This window comes from Crinia signifera, chromosome 12 (assembly GCF_055691185.1).
Source record: "Crinia signifera chromosome 12, ASM5569118v1, whole genome shotgun sequence".
Taxonomy (NCBI): Eukaryota; Metazoa; Chordata; class Amphibia; order Anura; family Myobatrachidae; genus Crinia; species Crinia signifera.
In genome coordinates, this window is record NC_139228.1 from 4,571,522 (window position 1) to 4,587,046 (window position 15,525).

The window sequence follows — 15,525 nt, forward strand, 5'->3', positions numbered from 1 at the left end:
AGCTGATTGGGTAGTACTTTATAATCTCACATCCCCAATGGCAGGAGCTGATTGGGTAGTACTTTATAATCTCACACCCCCAATGGCAGGAGCTGATTGGGTAGTACTTGTTAATCGCACCCCCAATGGCAGGAGCTGATTGGGTAGTACTTTATCTTTCTCCGAGTGTTGATACATTTTCCCCAATATCTCCTCGCCCACCTATTCCACACCAGCACCCCCTGCTCCCCCTTCCCCATTCCCCGCCTTGCCTCTGTGCTCTGTGTACAGCGTCTGCCCTTGTCTCTAACATTCTGCATCCTTCAATCTCTCCCTCGGCTCGGTGAGAACTCCGGATAATTCTATTTTCTCTGCCCTAATATGAATCACCCGGCGCTGACATTTCAGTGTTTGCCGCGTTCTGTCTGTGCGCTTCCCCTCTGTCTCTCTGGACAGTTATGTCTGGAAACATCTCAGCATTTATATGAATCTCTCTGATCAGTGTCCGCCCCCATTCCCGGGCATTATCCGCCAGGACAGATTAGGAATCACAGGGAGAACGCACTCACCACCTGGACATTATATACATAATTACCCCAATAACATGAGACATAAGACATGTGACCACGTGATGTTATAATCCTGTACACTGTATCATCAGCAGGGGACCCGCCAATCAGGCTAATGGAAATGTTTATACAATGCTAATAACCTTTATGGGTGGAGAGGGATGAAAAAGGATCCCTTTGGCTGACCAATCATTATCATTCCCTATTCTCTTCCCGTCATGCAGCCATCCTCCTAACCAGTTTCTCATCTTGCCCTCTGTGTGTATTCCAGATGCGGGATGTACAGAACGAACACCTGACGCGTTTTGTGGGGGCCTGCATCGAACCTCCAAACATGTGTATCCTGTCCGAGTACTGTCCCCGAGGAAGCCTTCAGGTGAGCTGTTACCCTGGCCAATATAACCCTATGACATTATACACCCCCAGCACCACATATCCCCCCCCCCCATTACAGAACTCCCCTTTGCTCCTCATAATGATAATGTACAGATTATTATAGTGTAGATATTAGCAGTATTTTCAGTTCCTGCATTTAATTTGTTACCCGAGCATCATGTGTTCACCTCCCGGTTCCCGTATCCCTGGCACTCACGTTCCCCGTATCCCCGGCACTCACATTCCCCCGTATCCCCGGCACTCACATTCCCCCGTATCCCCGGCACTCACGTTCCCCCGTATCCCCGGCACTCACGTTCCCCCGTATCCCCGGCACTCACGTTCCCCCGTATCCCCGGCACTCACGTTCTCCCGTATCCCCGGCACTCACATTCTCCCGTATCCCCGGCACTGACGTTCCCCGTATCCCCAGCACTGACGTTCCCCGTATCCCCAGCACTCACGTTCCCCATATCCCCGGCACTCACGTTCCCCATATCCCCGGCACTCACATTCCCCCGTATCTCCGGCACTCACATTCCACATATCTCCGGCACCCACGTTCCCCCCGGAACTCACGTTCCCCCGTATCCCCGGAACTCACGTTCCCCCGTATCCCCGGCACTCACGTTCCCCCGTATCCCCGGCACTCACGTTCGTATCCCCGGCACTCACGTTCCCCCGTATCCCCGGCACTCACGTTCCCCCGTATCCCCGGCACTCACGTTCCCCCGTATCCCCGGCACTCACGTTCCCCCGTATCCCTGGCACCCACGTTCCCCCCCCCCCGCACTCACGTTCCCCCGTATCCCCGGCACTCACATTCCCCCTCCCCGTATCCCCAGCACTCACGATCCCACGTATCCCCGGCACTCATGTTCCCGGTATCACTTACTCTATAAATGGGAAGGAAGAACACACAGCAGGACTGGCTATACTAGGGGCGGCCACACTGGATAACTTCTTGTTACTGTGCTGCACAGGACATCCTGGAGAACGAGAGCATTACCCTGGATTGGATGTTCCGATACTCACTAATTAATGATATTGTAAAGGTGAGTGAGAGAAGCATCACATTGACCCAATGATAACAATTTGAGGGTGGGGAATATTGATGTTATAGATATGTACATTACTGTGACTTGTCTATAATGGATGCGGGGACCAGGGGGCTTAGGGTGGGGGTTCACAATGCCAGCATGCACCAATTTCTCTTGCTGACCTCCTGCCCACATTGCTCTCCTTCATTCTCCACCACTTGTTGTCCTCTCTTCTTACTGTATATGTCCCCATCATCCATCCTCTCTCCTTCATTCTCCACCACTTGCTGTCCTCTCTTCTTACTGTCTATGTCCCCATATCCATCCTCTCCTTCATTCTCCACCACTTGCTGTCCTCTCTTCTTACTGTCTATGCCCCCATCATCCATATTTTCTCCTTCATTCTCCACCACTTGCTGTCCTCCTTCTTACTGTCTATGTCCCCAACATCCATCCTCTCTCCTTCATTCTCCACCACTCACTGTCCTCTCTTCTGACTGTCTATGTCCCCATCATCCATCCTCTATCCTTCATTCTCCACCACTTGCTGTCCTCTCTTCTGGCTGTCTATGTCCCCATATCTGTCCTCTATCCTTCATTCTCCACCACTTTCTGTCCTCTCTTCTGAATGTCTATGTCCCCATATCCATCCTCTCCTTCATTCTCCACCACTTGTTGTCCTCTCTTCTGACTGTCTATGTCCCCAACATCCATCCTCTCTCCTTCATTCTCCACCACTCACTGTCCTCTCTTCTCACTGTCTATGTCCCCATCATCCATCCTCTATCATTTATTCTCCACCACTCACTGTCCTCTCTTCTTAATGTCTATGTCCCCTTCATCTATCCTCTCTACTTCATTCTCCACCATTTGCTGTCCTCTCTTCTTACTGTCTATGTCCCCGTCATCTATCCTCTCTACTTCATTCTCCACCAATTGCAGTCCTCTTTTCTGACTGTCTATATCCACATCATCCATCCTCTCTCCTTCATTCTCCACCACTTGCTGTCCCTCTTCTGACTGTCTATGTCCCCATCATCCATCCTCTCTCTTTCATTCTCCACCACTCCATGTCCTCTCTTCTGACTGTCTATGTCCTAGTCATCCATCCTCAATCCTTCATTCTCCACCACTTGTTGTCCTCTCATCTGACTGTCTATGTCCCCGTCATCCATCCTCACTCCTTCATTCTCCACCACTTGCTATCCTCTCTTCTTACTGTATATGTCCCCATATCCAATGTCTCTCCTTCATTCTCCACCACTTGCTGTCCAGTCTTCTGACTGTCTATGTCCCCATCATCCATCCTCTATCCTTCTTCTCCACCACTTTCTGTCCTCTCTTCTTACTGTCTATGTCCCCATCATCCATCCTCTCTCCTTCATTCTCCACCACTTGCTGTCCTCTCTTCTTACTGTATGTCCCCATATCCATCCTCTCCTTCATTCTCCACCACTTGCTGTCCTCTCTTCTGGCTGTCTATGTCCCCATATCCATCCTCTATCCTTCATTCTCCACCACTTTCTGTCCTCTCTTCTTACTGTATATGTCCCCATCATCCATCCTCTCTCCTTCATTCTCCACCACTTGCTAACCTCTCTTCTTACTGTCTATGTCCCCATCATCCATCCTCTTTCCTTCATTCTCCACCACTTGCTGTCCTCTCTTCTTACTGTATATGTCCCCATCATCCATCCTCTCTCCTTCATTCTCCACCACTTGCTGTCCTCCCTTCTTACTGTCTATGTCCCCATCATCCACCCTCTCTCCTTCATTGTCATATTTCTGGTATTTGCTTATCCTCTTCTGCACTTTCCTCCAGGGAATGCTCTTCCTACACAACAGTGTCATTGTGTCCCATGGGAGCCTAAAGTCATCGAACTGCGTGGTGGACAGTCGCTTTGTGCTGAAGATCACAGATTATGGACTGGCCAGTTTCCGCTGTGCTATAGACACCGAGGACTCTCACGCTTACTTTGCAAGTAAGTGGAACAAAACCCACAAAGAGGGTCACTTAGTATGGTTATGGTGTAGAGGGTCATCAGTTAACAGCCCGTCACCAATTGTTGACACAGACATGGCCGACACAGACAATATATGGGTTGTGCCTCTGCAAACAATATTTTGTATTAACCACACCAAAGGTACCAACATCCCTAGTTATACTGAACTGGCGGCACCCGGGTCTCTGCAGGACTGAGTGCCGGCCTTCAATATTCATACACATATATATAATTCAGGTTCTTGTGTCTGATATGCTATAGAAAAGCTTTGGACCTCCCCTGAGCTGCTGCGAGAGGAGTGTCCTACCCCCCAGGGGACGCAGAAAGGAGATGTCTACAGCTTTGGCATCATTCTGCAGGAGATTGCGCTGAGAAATGGGGTATTCTACATGGACAGCGGAGACTATAGCCCCAAAGGTGAGCCTGGTCCTGATTGCAGATCTTACAGGCCAGTCATTGCCTCCATCCTGCCCTCATTATTTCCTTCCTTCTCCAGAGATTATAGAGAGAATCCGAAGCCATGAGAAGCCATGTTTCCGCCCCTCCACCAACCTTTACTGCCACATCCAGGAGCTGGGCATTCTCATGCAGCGCTGCTGGGCAGAGGACCCCCTGGATAGGCCAGATTTCAACCAGATTAAAGTCCTGCTTCGCAAATTCAACAGGTGACACCCATGAACATGTTCGATGTCTTCACACCTTGCCCATCCTCAACTAAACCCAGTTATGTGTGGTCTGCCTCTCTCTGTCTCACCCTCCCACCCTCCTCTGTCTCTCGGGTCATACTCGGTATTTAGAGAAAGCGTGTGGGTCCGAGGAGGATGAGAAATGCATCTTCCTTATACTCACATTCGCATCCCCGTACATCCTGCCTTCTCTCTCAGCTTGTTACATCCCTCATTCATCCCCTACGCAGCAGCTTCTTCTCCTGGGCATCTTCACTTTCCTGGGCCCTTACAGCCTGCCCACCATCTGCGATCCCTGTAGTGTCTTCTCCAGGTCTCAGAACTCATACATTTTCTTTGTAGTCTTGGACCCTTCTGGCATCTCTCTCTGAGGCCACATTGGCTATTTCAGTAGCGGCCACTGCTTTCAGAACAGCCATATTGTCTCCTTGATGTTTCCTCCTGGCCCAAAACCTCTTCCAGGTTACTTCACTGTTGGACTTTTTCCCCTACTATAGGCTTGCAGATAAGACCATACACATGTTAGAATTAGGCCCTGAGAGCCATGTTCTCCCCTCTCCCACCACACAGAGAAGACTCCGTTCTCCCTGTCCACGTGGCGGATCCTCCTGCAGGAACACCCCGCAGTACTCTGTGTGATCTGTGCCTTGCAGGGAGAACAGCTCCAACATCCTGGATAATCTCCTGTCCCGTATGGAGCAATACGCCAATAACCTGGAGGAGCTTGTGGAGGACAGGACGCAGGCCTACTTGGAGGAGAAGCGTAAGGCGGAAGCCCTCCTGTACCAGATCCTGCCTCAGTAAGTATGAGGGGATGGACCAGCTCCCTTTCCCCCTACTGTCTCTTCGCTCCTTTCTCTAAAGAGTTCAGAATGAAGTAACCACAGATTATGGCTCTATACATGTGTGAGCCCGAATGCTTCTTTCTTGTGGCTGAGGTGAAGTGAATGATCTCCTGCAGAACTTGCTCATATGACACTGCCAACCGGCAAAACCATTTCTAATTGACTGTCGACTTTCAGCTCTGTTGCCGAACAGCTGAAGAGGGGAGAGACCGTCCAAGCAGAAGCCTTCGATAGTGTTACCATTTACTTCAGTGACATCGTGGGGTTCACAGCCTTGTCTGCAGAGAGTACCCCCATGCAGGTAGGCAGGCACTTCGTAAGACCTCAAAGATCTGTCCACAGACCCATAACCTCTGACACACCTTGATGCGCATCCATCCTTCTATATAAACCAGATTGTGGGCCATACCTGAGCTGCCCTAACACCTCTTCCTCTCGTGTGGTCCTCACTGAGCCCTCTCCTCTTACAGGTGGTCACTCTGCTGAATGATCTGTACACCTGCTTTGACGCAATCATAGACAACTTTGACGTGTACAAGGTGCGTGACGTAGTCTTTTGTGTTTATACTCCGCGTGCTCTGTTACCATGACTCATCACCCTTCTGTCCATCTACCTGTTTGCATCCACACAGGTGGAGACGATAGGTGATGCCTACATGGTTGTGTCGGGGCTACCAGTTCGCAATGGGAAGCTCCACGCCCGTGAGATTGCACGCATGTCTCTTGCTCTTCTGGACGCTGTCAAGACCTTTAAAATTCGCCATCGCCCCGATCAACAACTCCGGCTTCGGATTGGAATACACACTGGTGAGCAAAGGGAATTTCTGAGGTTTATGAAGCTTATCCATTTAAACTCACCACCCCCAAGTTTGCCTCACGCCTTTATCACTGTGTACCACGTATGCTATATATATAGAACCTTGTGTTCCCCCTAGGTCCTGTCTGTGCAGGCGTGGTGGGCTTGAAGATGCCTCGATACTGTCTATTTGGAGACACCGTAAATACAGCATCACGCATGGAATCTAATGGAGAAGGTGAGATTATGAGGTGGCTATGGTTGGAGATGAGCTGCCTTATGTACGTCTGGTGGTCATGTCACTCAAGTGTGTTGGATGTGTTAAAGGCATAATCTTTCGTATACCCTGATCATCTTCACCGAGCATGGTCCTGGTGTAAATTTCAGCAGCTCAAATGGTGGTGGAATTTAAAGACTCGCCAACCGCAATTTTGGTGGCTAAACAGGCACCAAGGGGGCGTGTCAGTCTTTGCACATTGAGAGGCACGGCTGTAGGGAGGGGCTTGTACTCATATTTACATAGTAGTGTGACAAGACTAGCAAAGCCATATTAGTGGGACCCTGACCCAGTTAGATGTAGGGCAGATAAGAATATCAATGTGTCTTTTTCACCACATTAAGGATTTGTATATGATAAAGTTGATTTAGAAATGTGTAAAATTGTACTATAACATTTCATAGTCTCAGGTGCACCCAGATAACGTATATATATCCTCATAGTCTCAGGTGTACCCAGATAACGTATCACCATCTTCATAGTCTCAGGTGCACCCAGATAACGTATCGCCATCCTTATACTCTCAGGTGTACCCAGATAACATATATCCATCCTCATAGTCTCAGGTGTACTCAGATAACGTATCTCCATCCTCATAGTCTCAAGTGCACCCAGATAACGTATCACCATCATCATGGTCTCAGGTGTACCCAGATAACGTATCTCCATCCTCATAGTCTCAGGTGCACCCAGATAACATATATCCATCCTCATAGTCTCAGGTGTACCCAGATAACGTATCTCCATCCTCATAGTCTCAGGTGCACCCAGATAACGTATCTCCATCCTCATAGTCTCAGGTGCACCCAGATAACGTATCTCCATCCTCATAGTCTCAGGTGCACCCAGATAACGTATCTCCATCCTCATAGTCTCAGGTGTACCCAGATAACGTATCTCCATCCTCATAGTCTCAGGTGTACCCAGATAATGTATCTCCATCCTCATAGTCTCAGGTGTACCCAGATAACGTATCACCATCATCATGGTCTCAGGTGTACCCAGATAACGTATCTCCATCCTCATAGTCTCAGGTGCACCCAGATAACGTATCTCCATCCTCATAGTCTCAGGTGCACCCAGATAACGTATCTCCATCCTCATAGTCTCAGCTGCACCCAGATAACGTATCTCCATCCTCATAGTCTCAGGTGTACCCAGATAACGTATCTCCATCCTCATGGTCTCAGGTGCACCCAGATAACGTATCTCCATCCTCATAGTCTCAGGTGCACCCAGATAACGTATCTCCATCCTCATAGTCTCAGCTGCACCCAGATAACGTATACCCATCCTCATAGTCTCAGGTGCACCCAGATAACGTATCTCCATCCTCATAGTCTCAGGTGTACCAAGATAATGAATCTCCATCCTCATAGTTTCAGGTGTACCCAGAGAACAGTGTTGTACAGTCCTTGCAGTACATGGGTAGCTAATAAAGTATTGATATTTCTGTGCATTGTAGCACTAAGGATCCACGTCTCTCCGGACACGTGGAATGTCTTAGAGGAGTTCAGCTGCTTTGAGTTGGAGTTGCGAGGGGATGTGGAGATGAAGGTAATGAGCATTTTGTGCATAATGTGAACACTTTCTGTATGAGACGATAGAACCTCTTTATGCTCCTGATATCCTATCACTTCCTGTCCGCAGGGCAAAGGCAAAGTGCGGACCTACTGGCTATTGGGGGAAAGGAGCAGCGTCATCCATGGGTGACCCTGCAGTTACCTTCACAGGGGATGTGTGACTGAGGGGGTTACATTTAATCCCCAACTCATGTGTATACTTCTGGGATGTGACTAGCACAAACCTCCACCTCTCAGTGCCCCGATCGACCATGACATTAATAGGGGCGAGTGGAGTCATCCCCGCAACGTGGACCAAAGGGAGATGCCTGACATTCCTCAACGCAGCTTTCAAGCGTAGTTATGTAGGCCGTGCTACACAACAGTGTGGTGGACAAGACTCCTTCACGGAGCCGAGCACAGGGCAGTTTGGGCATTCTGCATATAGACATTGGAGAAGGTGGTCCATTTTGTTTGTCATCTTCCCAACTACAATGACCAGAAAGTCTGCAGAACTTCATGTCATGGAGGATAAGAGTAAAGCTTAATGACCATGAGAGCTAAGTCCAGATCCTGCCGGATACCTTGCTTATGGAAGGGGCATTTAGTACACTGTGCAGTCTGAAAGCACGCAGCAGTTTATCAGTCCCCTGTAGTGGACAGCGTGCGTGTAGTGTGTCACTTCTGTTGAGTTTGGAGTAGTGGATAAGTGCACCACCATCTACCTGCTCTGAGGCCTGCTAAAACAGCACAGATGACTTCATCTCAACATGAACACCGATGCCTGAGGTTTGCGCATTGCGTGGTTATAATTAAGCCTTGACTTATTTTGGATTTTGGTCTTGACTCTTGTGAGGGTACAAGTGACTAAGGAAGCCCTCAAGCTCCTCTGCTAGAAGATTAAGGACATAAGGAACACAAGGCCTGGCTTCCAGTGCCCAGAAAACGGTTTCCATGTATGGGCGACAAATGTGAAATGGACATCCTTATTTTACTGCTATAAATATTTCTAAATTCTAAATTGTTTTCTTCTGTCCTTTGGGGAGAGAATTGTGAATGTTGATCTTGGAAGACGGTAGAAGACAAGGGTGTAACTACCATAGGTGCAGGGAGTGCAACTGCTATGGGGCCCACAGCTGAGAGGGGCCCACATTACCTGCCAGAATAAGGGCTGGAGGTGTAAAAAACCCAGTTCTGTATTGCTCACGTGCACCACCAACCACCGACATCACTTGTGGCTCCTCGCGATTAGAGAGGCGGGGCAGGCAAGCTTTGTCTGATTGCAGCGTCTGGGAGGTTTTTATATGATATTTTACAAAAGAAACACACATTGGCGCTCAGCAACTTTAGCTACCTGTTGATTTTCTGATTATTTCTCGATCCCACCCATTGCGTCATTCCTTAGCATGGTAGTTATAATTATATGAAGGTGCAGCCATCCAATTTCATGATTTATCTGAAATTTCCATATACGCTACAGCAGGACAGATTTCCATTTGGTTCTGTAAGAGGAAAACAACAGATGTTTGTATTTAGTTGAATTCAATTTGTTCTTTTTTCTTTATTTTTTTTTGCTTTTTTGTCTGTATGTAATTATATGTTACATGGTGACTGTGACTTTTACAGTTATTTATAACGCTGTCCAGGCAATGTTCTCTCTGTATCCGACACCTTGTTACAGCCTTATGTTGTGTACAAGCAGAGCGTCCATTCCTGCCCCCAGGAATGGGCACCGTGCATGTACAGAGTGCCAACGCTGAAGTGCGCCCACCCAAGGGATGGGCAGAGGACGGGTCATACAGCCCAGACTACAATGCAAATGTGATTATTGGTAACTTGGCCCCTTATGATGTATCCTGAGATGGTTACCCAGCAATGCCAGGCTGCGGCTGTACCCAGATGGGTAGGTGCAAGGTCAGATCCCCTACTGGGAAATTCCATCTGCATAAGCCCCTGTGTATGGTGGGGGCTGTGACTGCTCCCGGCTCCAGGCCGCGCTCTGCGCTATTAGTGGGCGATTACATGAATGAGAACTGGGAGAAATTGGACAATTTGTGCTGATGTTATTCTGAAATGGAAATAAGAGTGAGAGCAAATCCCCCCCCCCCCCCAAACTCTGCGTGTGATTCTCCCTCCTCTACAGCTTCCTCTGTCCCACACTCACACTCACTAGCACTCCCCCTCCTCCATCCCCCCACCCTGCATGTCATTCTCCCTCCTCTACAGCTTCATCTATCCCCACTCACACTCACAGCTTCCTCTGTCCCCCACTCACACTACTACCACTCCCTCTCCTCCACCCCCCCCCCCACTCTGCATGTCATTCTCCCTCCTCTACAGCTTCCTCTGTCACCCACTCACACTCACTAGCACTCCCCCTCCTCCATCCCCCCACCCCGCATGTCATTCTCCCTCCTCTACAGCTTCATCTATCCCCACTCACACTCACAGCTTCCTCTGTGCCCCACTCACACTACTACCACTCCCTCTCCTCCACCCCCCCCCCCCCACTCTGCATGTCATTCTCCCTCCTCTACAGCTTCCTCTGTCCCCCACTCACACTCACTAGCACTCCCCCCCACACTCTGCGTGTCATTCTCCCTCCTCTACTGCTTCCTCTGTCCCCACTCACACTCACTTGCACTCCCCCTCCTCCATCCCCCCCACCCCGCATGTCATTCTCCCTCCTCTACAGCTTCCTCTGTCCCCACTCACACTCACAGCTTCCTCTGTCACCCACTCACACTCACTAGCACTCCCCCTCCTCCATCCCCCTACCCTGCATGTCATTCTCCCTCCTCTACAGCTTCATCTATCCCCACTCACACTCACAGCTTCCTCTGTCCCCCACTCACACTACTACCACTCCCTCTCCTCCACCCCCCCCCCCACTCTGCATGTCATTCTCCCTCCTCTACAGCTTCCTCTGTCACCCAATCACACTCACTAGCACTCCCCCTCCTCCATCCCCCCACCCCGCATGTCATTCTCCCTCCTCTACAGCTTCATCTATCCCCACTCACACTCACAGCTTCCTCTGTGCCCCACTCACACTACTACCACTCCCTCTCCTCCACCCCCCCCACTCTGCATGTCATTCTCCCTCCTCTACAGCTTCCTCTGTCCCCCACTCACACTCACTAGCACTCCCCCCCACACTCTGCGTGTCATTCTCCCTCCTCTACTGCTTCCTCTGTCCCCACTCACACTCACTTGCACTCCCCCACCTCCATCCCCCCCACCCCGCATGTCATTCTCCCTCCTCTACAGCTTCCTCTGTCCCCACTCACACTCACAGCTTCCTCTGTGCCCCACTCACACTACTACCACTCCCTCTCCTCCACCCCCCACACTCTGCGTGTCATTCTCCCTCCTCTACTGCTTCCTCTGTCCCCCACTCACACTCACTAGCACTCCCCCTCCTCCATCCCCCCACCCCGCATGTCATTCTCCCTCCTCTACAGCTTCATCTATCCCCACTCACACTCACAGCTTCCTCTGTGCCCCACTCACACTACTACCACTCCCTCTCCTCCACCCCCCCCCACTCTGCATGTCATTCTCCCTCCTCTACAGCTTCCTCTGTCCCCCACTCACACTCACCTGCACTCCCCCCCACACTCTGCGTGTCATTCTCCCTCCTCTACAGCTTCCTCTGTCCCCCACTCACACTCACTAGCACTCCCCCCCCCCACACTCTGCGTGTCATTCTCCCTCCTCTACTGCTTCCTCTGTCCCCACTCACACTCACTAGCACTCCCCCTCCTCCATCCCCCCACCCCGCATGTCATTCTCCCTCCTCTACAGCTTCATCTATCCCCACTCACACTCACAGCTTCCTCTGTGCCCCACTCACACTACTACCACTCCCTCTCCTCCACCCCCCCCCCCACTCTGCATGTCATTCTCCCTCCTCTACAGCTTCCTCTGTCCCCACTCACACTCACTAGCACTCCCCCTCCTCCATCCCCCCACCCTGCATGTCATTCTCCCTCCTCTACAGCTTCATCTATCCCCACTCACAGCTTCCTCTGTGCCCCACTCACAATACTACAGCTCCCTCTCCTCTACCCCCCCCACTCTGCATGTCATTCTCCCTCCTCTACAGCTTCCTCTGTCCCCCACTAACACTCACTAGCACTCCCCCCACTCTGCGTGCCACTCTCCCTCCTCTACAGCTTCCTCTGTCCCCACTCACACTCACTAGCACCCCCCCCACACTCTGCGTGTCATTCTCCCTCCTCTACAGCTTCCTCTGTCCCCACTCACACTCACTAGCACTCCCCCCACTCTGCGTGCCACTCTCCCTCCTCTACAGCTTCCTCTGTCCCCACTCACACTCACTAGCACCCCCCCCCCCCACTCTGCGTGTCATTCTCCCTCCTCTACAGCTTCCTCTGTCCCCCACTCACACTCACTAGCACTCCCTCTCCTCCAACCCCCCCCACTCTGCGTGTCATTCTACCTCCTCTACAGCTTCCTCTGTCCCCACTCACACTCACTAGCACTCCCCCCCCACTCTGCGTGTCATTCTACCTCCTCTACAGCTTCCTCTGTCCCCACTCACACTCACTAGCACTCCCCCCCCCCCCTCTGCGTGTCATTCTCCCTCCTCTACAGCTTCCTCTGTCCCCCACTCACACTCCCTAGCACTACCCCCCACACTCTACGTGTCATTCTCCCTCCTCTACAGCTTCCTCTGTCCCCACTCACACTCACTAGCACCCCCCCCCCCCCACTCTGCGTGTCATTCTCCCTCCTCTACAGCTTCCTCTGTCCCCCACTCACACTCACTAGCACTCCCCCCACTCTGCGTGCCACTCTCCCTCCTCTACAGCTTCCTCTGTCCCCACTCACACTCACTAGCACCCCCCCCCACTCTGCGTGTCATTCTCCCTCCTCTACAGCTTCCTCTGTCCCCCACTCACACTCACTAGCACTCCCTCTCCTCCAACCCCCCCACTCTGCGTGTCATTCTACCTCCTCTACAGCTTCCTCTGTCCCCACTCACACTCACTAGCACCCCCCCCACTCTGCGTGTCATTCTACCTCCTCTACAGCTTCCTCTGTCCCCCACTCACACTCCCTAGCACTACCCCCCACACTCTACGTGTCATTCTCCCTCCTCTACAGCTTCCTCTGTCCCCACTCACACTCACAGCTTCCACATCTACCCACTCAAACTCACTAGCACTCCCCCTCCTCCATCCCCCCACTCTCCATGTCTCCTATTCCCTCTCAGTGCTTTACTGCTTCCTCTGTGCCCCTCTGACACTCACAGCTTCCACATCTCCCCACTCACACTACTAGCACTCCGGCTCCTCCTCTTCTGCCCTCCACTGGCACAGCTGCTAATTTGCAGTGCCCTGCGATCACGTAGTCACTGCCCTGGCAGAGTGACATCCTGCACTGTGCAAGAATTGCAAAAATGTCACAGGCCTGCAACTCCATCAGGACTTACTCAGCGGCTGCAATAGAATCAGGCTGATTGGGGGCGGAGCTGACGTCACATGACTTCATACCTCCCAACATTTCATCCCTTTAAGGAGGGACAGTGCGTTCCAAAATTTTGAGGGTGTGGCCTATCAGGAAGGGACATGGCCCCCTTTTCGGCGCCGTGGGGGCGTGGCCTAGCAGAAAGGGGCGTGTCCTAGTTTTTGCCGCTATGGGGGCATGCCCAGCAGCTCCGTGAGCTGTCGGCTATGCCTTCAGCCCCTCTGGCTGCAGGAATAGACGCTGTGTGCATGCAGGGTGACAGGGGGGACTCCCAATTGCCCGGGAGGGATGCGGGAGCATCCCAAAAACCCAGGACATTACCGCAAGAAAGCAGGACAGTTGAGCGGTATGTGACTTACCCTCAAATGCCTGGGCACACCTGCGGTTTCTCTGACACTGGCCGGTTACTACCCCCAAATGCCGGCTTCCTGTCAATCATCTTGCATAAAGCCAGTGACCAAAAAAGTAGCAGCATTTTATTGTAGTATGGCAATGAGTTGTACGCATGCACAGTTGTTCAGTTATCACCAGGCCTGCATAAACCCCTGAATCAGGCCCAATATTTGCAGCTGTGGAACAATCTGGATTAACGAGCGCCACTGTCCTGGCCGTCTATGCAGATGCCTCCATTTTGGAAGAGCCCGGCAGTAAGGTGGAGCTTCTGGGCTTGTTAATCTCGTCTCCTTGCAGTTCCTCCCCCAAGCTCTCATTGAGCGGTATGAGAGGAGGAGCCGGAGCGAGTGGCGGTACAGGAAAGGGGCGGGGCCATGCACTCCTGATCTATAAAGTTTGGGTTAAAGTGTGAAGTTCTGCTGCTCGGCTGATCCCAGCGCCTGGGGCCTGCTAGCGATTACTGACATTGTGCAATCCTAAATCTATTTACAGAAATATTTTATTTCTGGGAAGAGAAGGGCCCCAGCATTCTCTGGGGGGGGTGCTTGTACCCTGGCAGGGGGTGGGAGAGTGCACACGTGTGCAACTGGTGAACTTTTACCACCTTGCAGCCATTAGTTTTTGTTTTTTTACCTCTTTGCTTCCGTCCTCTGTACTAACCCTGCGAGCTGTGCGGGCTTCCTAGGACTCGCTGATCCAGCATTTCTAGTGTTATGTTGCTATTGTGATCCCAGTGGATGAGTTTTGGCACCGTCGCCCTCCGCCCCATTTCTAGTGTTGTGTAATCACAGGGAGAAGCTGTCTCCTCTCATCTGTCAGGCAGGGGTCCACGGACATCGCCTCCCTGACCCGCTGATTGATAGCAGGCGTTCACCGGGGACGCAGAGACTGTTGCACGGACAGAAAGGAGACTGGACAAAGCTGCCGCTGGAATGGCGCGGCGGCTACATGGGAGCCGGCTGTGATTGTCGGCTACGTGACCATGTCCGCAGAAGCCGGTAAAGTGTTGTGAGGGGTTAATAGCCAGATGTACTAAGTTTCAAAAGGTGATAAAATGGAGAGTGATAAATAACCAGATAATCTAAATGCCAAGTGTTTCGGACTCTGAGAAGCGCACTTGTGGAGGGTGTCCCCAGAATGCAGGAAATCAATGGGCGGGGTTTGTACGCAGGCCGGGGTGAAAGAGGGTGAATAATTTTGGGTCCAGTCCCTGAATTGGAGATAGCCATATATTTTAGAGATGACTCAGAGTAAGATTTCTTTGCAAGTGAGCAGAGCTGGACATTACCATCAGTAATCAGCACATACCTCACCGCGTCTGCGCTGGGCCCGAGGCTTCTGCAACCTGCACAGAGATGTCTGCCGCTAGGTAATCCTCTGCGCAGATAGCAGCAGCGAGAGTGACACCTGCAGGTGGTAGTCCAGTACTACACTCAAAACATAACACAATGTATATTGTGCGCAGTAATAATAATAACCGGTCTATAGTCTACTACACACAGCA

At 51.3% G+C, this 15,525-nt stretch overlaps 1 protein-coding gene across 1 annotated transcript in view; it reads left to right on the forward strand.

The window, feature by feature from the left end:
• Positions 1–9,743, forward strand: part of NPR1 (natriuretic peptide receptor 1) — a 60,101-nt gene extending 50,358 nt beyond the window's left edge. The window contains exons 11-22 of the mRNA XM_083166987.1: positions 820–924; positions 1,907–1,978; positions 3,786–3,945; positions 4,228–4,383; positions 4,463–4,631; positions 5,306–5,452; positions 5,675–5,798; positions 5,968–6,036; positions 6,130–6,304; positions 6,433–6,531; positions 8,036–8,127; positions 8,221–9,743. Of these exons, the coding sequence (XP_083023113.1) occupies positions 820–924; positions 1,907–1,978; positions 3,786–3,945; positions 4,228–4,383; positions 4,463–4,631; positions 5,306–5,452; positions 5,675–5,798; positions 5,968–6,036; positions 6,130–6,304; positions 6,433–6,531; positions 8,036–8,127; positions 8,221–8,283 (1,431 nt within the window). The 3' untranslated portion in view covers positions 8,284–9,743. The remainder of the gene's footprint in view (positions 1–819; positions 925–1,906; positions 1,979–3,785; positions 3,946–4,227; positions 4,384–4,462; positions 4,632–5,305; positions 5,453–5,674; positions 5,799–5,967; positions 6,037–6,129; positions 6,305–6,432; positions 6,532–8,035; positions 8,128–8,220) is intronic.
• The last annotated feature ends 5,782 nt before the right edge of the window (positions 9,744–15,525 follow it).